The sequence below is a fragment of the Cherax quadricarinatus genome, unplaced genomic scaffold, assembly GCF_038502225.1.
Source record: "Cherax quadricarinatus isolate ZL_2023a unplaced genomic scaffold, ASM3850222v1 Contig1314, whole genome shotgun sequence".
Taxonomy (NCBI): Eukaryota; Metazoa; Arthropoda; class Malacostraca; order Decapoda; family Parastacidae; genus Cherax; species Cherax quadricarinatus.
Genome location: NW_027196340.1, coordinates 88,178 through 95,876, shown reverse-complemented (window position 1 = coordinate 95,876; position 7,699 = coordinate 88,178). Strand labels below are relative to the sequence as shown.

The window sequence follows — 7,699 nt, the reverse complement described above, 5'->3', positions numbered from 1 at the left end:
GGGCATTGAGTTTTAAGATAAGCTTATGTGAAGGCGACTGGAGTCTGTAGAACATGTAAATGGGGTTGCTGTTGATTCTGTCTGGGCCATGTCTGGTGGGAGACGCATACTCTGTGGATGCAGTCACTGCTTTTAGGATGCTGTTACTTTTGCTGTTTCATGTTAGGCCCATCCCTTTCCCTTCCCCCTCAGAAATGTCAGTAGAAAATCATTTTGTTTGATGAAATGAGTTGGATGAACCAGCAGAAAACAGTAAATTAAATGTTCAGCTTGAATAGGCATAATTCGATTGAAGAGGGTCAAAGTTTTTAATGCTGAATAAAATCCCTTAAGATGTGGTTTCAGGAGTTGATACTAGACCTGTCAGCACAAATCGGTGAGTACAAATCAGTAAGTGAGTAGACATCCACCTTACCTCCAGCTTGTTCCTTTGTATTACCAGTAATACAGTAATTTGTAGTTTTACTTGTTGATATAATTGCCAAGTTTTTGGAATTAAATATTTTCTTAATTTCAGGGTAGTGAAGTATTTCTCCTTCAACAATCCTGATTTAATAATTCAGGGATATAAGTTGGACCTGAAGCAGGTGACACAACGAGCTCTACCGACAATCATCCTTAACTTCCTCTTTAAGCGTAAATTTAAAGCGGTGGGTGTTGCCATGGACACAATGGACTAATGCAGTGACCCCTTGGCAACTTTCCAGTCTTCTCCCCCCCTATCTAATTAACAAGTAGTCTTGGCACTGGTGAAATTTCTTTTAACTTCTTGCAGTATTTTTTTTTTCCACTGGGATGTACCACCTGCTTTGCTACTGACACTTTCTGATGGTACTGTACTGGGGTAGAAGTAATATGCATGTATAGGGTTCCCATTAACAAATTCACCTTAAAAATAAACTAACCTTGCACCTCTAATGGTATTATGACTAGTATTGGGTATTCTTCAAAGGGTGGTGAAGTCGTGGCGATCTCGATGCCCTGGCGATTGGGTTAGGGCAGCCAAGCTCAATCTCCAACAGGCCCTCAACATCCGCATTCCCAATGCAGTCCTCATCTTTGCCTTCAAGCTGCGTTACCGTCAGGTCAGCCAGCGCACGTCTACTGGTCAAAACTGGTTTATCAAAGGATTATGATAACGTCCCAATTGCTTCGGTATTTGCTTAAAGAGCAATAGGAAGTTATGATTTTCTTTCACATCTTAATGGTAACCTAACACTTGTAGCTTAGCACTAACATGTTTAGTGACTTCACTGCTTTTTTCACTTTCTTGTTGCTGCCCTGTTGCTGCTGCTAATACTTGTTGATTGCTGCTCCTATTGTCACTGCTGTGAATAATTTTCACCTTTTATAGAAGTGTCTTTGTACAAGCAGCATACCTGCAGGATTCTTCGTGCAGTCACGCACATCCATGGTCCGTTTTTAGAGGGCACAGCTTCCTGGAAAATTTCCATATTATACAGATGTGGAGGTTTTGGCAAGGCTTTATTACAAACCAGTTAAACCTTGCAAGAGATTAGTATTTTATTCTTAACTACACTTGTAGTTCCTAGTATCACCTGGCAGTGCCACCTATACAAACCAGCATGTTGCATGGGTGTCCTTTTTCTTGTAGGGTGGTAAAGTCCTGGCGCACCAAGAATCCTGCTGGCATGCTCGGTGCCTACAAGATGGACTTGCAGCAGATCACTGAAAAGAAGTGGCCCAAGCCTGTCCTTGAATTCATCTTCAAGCTAAAATTCAGGAGGGTAAGCTGTCACTGCCACCTCCTGCCTTGCTACTATCTATTGTGCCTGCTTTTGCTTCTCTTCCCACCTCACTGTTACTGTCCAGTCTTTTCTAGTGTAGTAGAAGCCCCCAACCAGTACCTGTTAATTAGTACATTGACTTACACATAGATTGTAATATTGATGATTGCTTTAATTGTTTAGTGCTGTACATTATTTTGATTTCACCTTGGAATAATGAAAACTGAAATGACTATACATTAGCTTTACTGAGCAATTATCTAATAACTTTTTATTTATCAGGCTGCAAAGAAGGTTCGTGCGCATGGTATTGGTGTTCACAAACCTGAAGAGATAGAAGAGTTTGGGCACAATGACTTGACAGTTCTTTCAGACCTTTTAGGAGATAAGCCATTCTTCTTTGGTGATTCTCCCACTTCGGTAAGTTCCTTTTGCATTTTTTTTTTACTCATTAATGCTCTGGATGTGATCTTCAGTAATTTACTAACTTGCAGTAGACTTGTGAGAAGAATATTGATCAATGGCTAAAGTCCCTGCCATTTTTCTTTTAGCAGATAAGTACGTACAGTGGAACCTCGGTTTTCATGATTAATTCGCTCCAGAAAGTCGGACGAAACCAAATTGTATGAAAACTGAAGCAATGTTTCCCATAAATAATGTAAATCCAATTAATCCATTCTAGATACTCAAAAATGTTAACAAAACACATTTTGTATAGAATAACTACAGTTTTACATACAAAAAACAATGAGAAATAAATATAAATGACTAATGAAAAGGATAAATCAACATTTTTTTACCTCTTTTGAAGATGCTTATTGGCATATGGAAGACGGCAAGGAGGGGAGAAGGAGGAGGAGAGGTTATTGTGTGGAAGGGGAATCCTTCTCCATAAGGACTAAAGGTATCAAAGCCCTATCCAAGGTTACTTCCCTTCTTTGTCTTTTACTGGCACTAGGACCAGCTTGAGTCACAACCCCTGTCAAACAAAAAATTTGTCCAGAGAGGTCTGTTTCTGGCCTCTCTTTAAGATTTGCCTAAAATGGGATGAGGCATTGTCATTGAATATGTTGCAGACATGGTTTGCAACAGCTTTGTTAGGGTGATATTTCTCCACAGAACTTTGCAACTCATTCCACTTTGCACACATGTCTTTAATCACTGAAGAAGGCAGTTCTCCCTTCTCTCTTCCTCCTCCTCTGAAGCAGTTTCCTCAGCTGTGGAATGTTGCTGTTTCAGTTGAAGGTCTTGCAGCTCTTCTGTGGTTAGCTTTTCCCTGTGGTTGTCCACCAAATCTTCCACATCCTGACCTCACATCCAACCCCATGGACTTCCCCAAGACACAGTAGATTCCACAATAGGTGTAGAGTCGTCAGGGTCAGCCTCAAACTCTTCAAAATCCTTCTCGAGGACACATGGTGGCTTATTTAGCAGTCACACTCGATAAAAAGGCACAAAAAACAACGGATTATTACGAAATGTTATCCAAATGCGCGGGGTAATGCTCACTCAGCAAGAAACAAAGCCAGACTGAGAATGCGTGGGATGCTTTGTGTGGGTGGGGGCAGGCACGGCGGACCATTGTCAACTCTACGAAAACTGAGCGGATGTACGAAAACTAGGACAATCTTTCAATGAAAAAAGTAATCGAAAACTGAATGCTACGAAAACCAGGGCATACGAAAACCGAGGTTCCACTGTATGTTGAAACTTTCATTATAAAACTTGACTGAAAAGTGAAGACTGCCTCAGATGGCATATGCAAGTAGAGAAAGGTGTAGCTGACAAATTAATAACACCAGAATTAAAATAACAAGGATGTAGGAGAAAGTTAAAAGTTTGCTCATTTTTGGATTGACCAGAAGCCTTCAGTGATAAGTATTACTTAAATGAAGGTTTGTATGTTAGTCTGTGTTGCTTACTATTTGTAAGTTTTAGGACACATTTTTTTTGTGGTATCTTACTGCTTTCTAGAGCAGTAATAAATTGGCAGGTCTAAACCAAACTTGCTACAGGCAACCCATTTTATATTATGAATTGGTTAAGAAGATGCCTTTGCAAGATGACATTTTATCATGGTGGTTTTAAGCAGCTTGACATAAGAACCCAGAACTAATTTTTTGGCCCTGTTGGGGATCTTTCTCATTTAGTTGAAATTTGCTTTGACTCTTAGCTTATGACTTAAATTTATGAATATGGCTTTGTTTTTTATTAATGAAGTAGATACTTTTTAGCTATTTTATTGTATCTAAAATGTAAAAAATGTCATGGTAATGTAGTATATTGTTTAGACAATTAAAAATTAGTATAGAATTGTGGTAGCAAATAAAATGCTAAATTAGCAACTTGTGTTGAAAGCTCTTGAGTTCTCAGTGAAGTAGATAAATAAAAATACGGAGACAGCATGTGGGACAGAGGGTGTACAAACTGGAAAAAGTTACTTATCCCCAAATATTGATGTACAAAACTGTGCAAACACTGGTTGCTAGATACACTAGCCAAAGCATCACTGTGATGGTTACTACATGCATGACAAAAATCTGCCAGATGTCAGTAAACATAGCTAAGCAAATTATTAATGTTTCTATTAGAGCCTAAATATGCTATAACATTTATACTATACACCTATATAGTAATATGTAGGAAAGTGTGGCATTTTAAATAAAGAAATACACTGTAAACTCTAGGTGTCCATTAAATCTTAGAAAAAACATTACTAATGCATACCAAATATAGCACTGTACAGTTTACAGATATACTGCAAAAAGAGCGCAATTTACACAATGGATTTCCTGCTATTTCATGTTTGTTTATATTAATAGAGCAATATAAATAAATGTAAATTAAGTCTTTCTGCATATGGGACATGGTACTGCTTTTAACATTTGTTAAAGTTTAATAACACTAGGATATGCAGGTACACTGAGCTTGTAATATCAATGGCAATCATGAATAAAATCTCGGGTAATTACGAAAGTGAATTTTAAGAGAGTTCAGTGAGGTATGCAGAAACAAACCATGCTTAGTTTGCTAGAATTAATACTGCTGCTAGCATTGAGATTGGCTAGAAAAATATTATGAAGTTTAAGAGATGTTTAACCAAAAGTATCTTTTGGGGAGCTTACCTTAATGATACAAAATGTGGAACAATGAAGTACTGTATATACAAATCAGAGCTAGTGAAGGGGTAGAAATGTGTGCAAAACATCAGATGAGATGGTACTATTGAGGCAAAGTAGTGATTTGCCAACAGCAGAGGAAATGAATGGAAGACAGGGCCACAGTCTGACAAAATATATTTTAAGAAAACTGAATACTTTACAGTAAACAAAACTGAAACTATCACAGAAAAATAAAAGCAGTGAAATATATAAGTTCAGTACAGTACTATACTAAGGGAATTAGCAATTTGGAATATGTAAATACCCACACACACCAGAAAGTGTTCAATATGCTATGAAAGGGGCAATGTCATTTTAATGTGGATTGCAAGGATTTTCACCTTGAGATGTGCAAATCATTACTACAGACCAGAAAATATTGCTACCTACCATAAGTTGCCTAAAATTCCATGTGAAATGAACATCACTGCAAACGAAATGCATAGTAACCAAACATGCTTTTAGGCAGAGAATGATCAAAAGGAAGGAAAAAGGCTAAACAGTGTAAGACAAGAGATTCTAGAGGTGCATACCAGTGGAACATGGCAAGGCTAATTTTTCACACATCAGGGTCAAACCTACAGCAGTCCACAGTAATTCCAGTACAGGAGAGAACGGGTACATACACAGTTCCATATTACAAGATCGTATAGTGCCAGAGCCCATAACTCAAACATACCAGATGGTAAATCCTCCCTCCTTTCTGGGCTCATCTCATAAACAAATGCAATGTTGGGATCATTCACAGACGTTCATAAAAGGGATATTTTGAGGAGTGAGATAGGCTTGAAAAACTAGTACTGTATATATGTAGATGCGAGAGTTGACAAATCACAGGGATTGGGCTTCAGAGATTTATTTTTGATGTTCAGAACTGGTGAAATCAAATGAAGGAAAATTAATATTCAGTTTTCTAACCAACAGAATAAAGTATCAGTACACAAGGCAAAATCTAGCCTTAGTAAAGTACAAAGTTCAGCGCCACAAGGCACACTCTTGGCACCTTTACTGTTTCTCATCCTCATAGTAGTCAAAAATAAAAACACTAGCCATAGCCTTATTTCAACCTTTGTGGATGATAAAATAAGATTAGTCACATTGGTAAAGACAAACTTGGATGCAGATTTCTTTTTTCAAACACGTCGGCCATTTCCCACCAAGGCAGGGTGACCCAAAAAGAAAAAAAAAAAACTCAAAATTCAACCCTCTTCAAGGGGGGCTCCTTGGCATGGTGAAGAGGCTCTTGGTCTGAGGAATTAGACCTGTCGGTCTCCTTCCTCAGACCAAACCTAATTAACCCCTCAATCCCCCCTTCCCTATCTCATCCTCCCTTTTGGCCTTTGGGATTTTTCCCACAGGCGCACTAGTTCCTAGGTAGGGGAAAGGGTACCGGGGTCCATCCCATTCAGTTGAGGTTCTTGGTGGTGGTGTAGTTTGCCGTGGAATCTGCATCGCCTGGGGATGTCCCGATCCCCCTCCGGTATCCCGGAGAGTGGCTTTGGGTGTCTTTCGGGCGACGGGTGCATCTCTGGAAGCCACCTTTTGGATTCCGGGGATGGTGGCCGAAGGAGGTATGCTTTGTGGTGGATATCCGGCCGCCCTCTCTTTTGTCCACCGAGGTAGCTCGGCAGATGTGAGGTTGCTATCCCGGATTGCTGGTTTACTGGCATGAAGGGTAGGGTATGGCACGGGTTCCATGCTTCACCTGTGCTACTAGCGGTGCTGAGGTCCTCTTGGGCGCGGAGGGAGATTTCTGGCCCTTTCATTCCTCCTGGGAACTATTCCTCCCCGCTCCCCACCCCCCTTTTTTTTTATTCTTTTTTTTTATTTTTATTTTCTTTTCTCCTTTTTTTGTTCTTAAAAACAAAAAGCAAAGGAGTAACCTAACCATGGAGAACCCAATTCATGAACCCACTACCCCCAAGCCCCCTTCTTGATATCGCACCCCATTCTGACCCTGCCTTGTTTTTTGACCACTCTTCGGACACTCCTGATGCCCCTGTACCTCTTGCTGGTGCTGTTTCCTCACCCGCTTCAGGTACCGGGGCTTCGACTGACTCCTTCGATTTGTCTGACCTCCGCTCTCCTTTGACTATGCTTCCGGCCTCTCCCTCTACGGTACGGCAATTTTCGAATCGCCAGCCCGTTTCATGACTGACCAACTCCGGTCCTACTCCTAAACGCCAACGACAATCTCCTGATGATATTCCTTCATTACCTTCCCATTCTACTCGGAAAAGACTGACACGTCATGCACTCCCTCTTTGGTTTTGGACCATGCAGTGGACTAAATTCTTTACTTTAAGACCGACTTCTTCTGCCTATCTTTCTGACCATAGTATTGGCAAAGCTCTTCTGCGCCATGTTGGTAGAGATATTTCATTTCATGCTCTCAAGAGCGGTACGCTCATCGTCACTGTCCAGAATGCTACCCAAGCTCATGATCTTTCTCCTTTCGCATATTGATACTACTCCTATCACTATTGAAAAACATCTCTCTCAATTCTTGTAGTGGTACTGTCATTCTGCCCCATACCATAGTCCAACAGAATTTCCAGTCATGTGGCAATGACATTCTTGAACAGCTGGAACTCCAGGACCTCCCAATCTTCAAAGTAGACACTTACGTCCTTCCTGCCCGCGGGCGGAGACGTTACCCTTGCAGTGTGGCTCGATTAACTTTCGACAGCCGTGAACTCCCATCCTCTGTTTGTCGCGGGACATAGGTTACATGCTCGAAAGGTGATCCCTACACCGCAACAGTGTAGAAATTGCTGGCGTTTTGGTCAC

General features: G+C 40.6%; 1 protein-coding gene across 2 annotated transcripts in view; it reads left to right on the top strand.

The window, feature by feature from the left end:
- Window positions 1–517: 517 nt before the first annotated feature.
- Window positions 518–7,699, top strand: part of LOC128700521 (failed axon connections) — a gene marked incomplete at its 5' end in the record, with an annotated part of 29,592 nt that continues 22,410 nt past the window's right edge. Inside the window, 2 exon segments of one of the 2 annotated variants that reach the window (XM_070080942.1) lie at window positions 518–650; window positions 2,031–2,168. In XM_070080942.1, coding sequence (XP_069937043.1) covers window positions 518–650; window positions 2,031–2,168 — 271 coding nt within the window. 2 annotated transcript variants of the gene reach the window in all.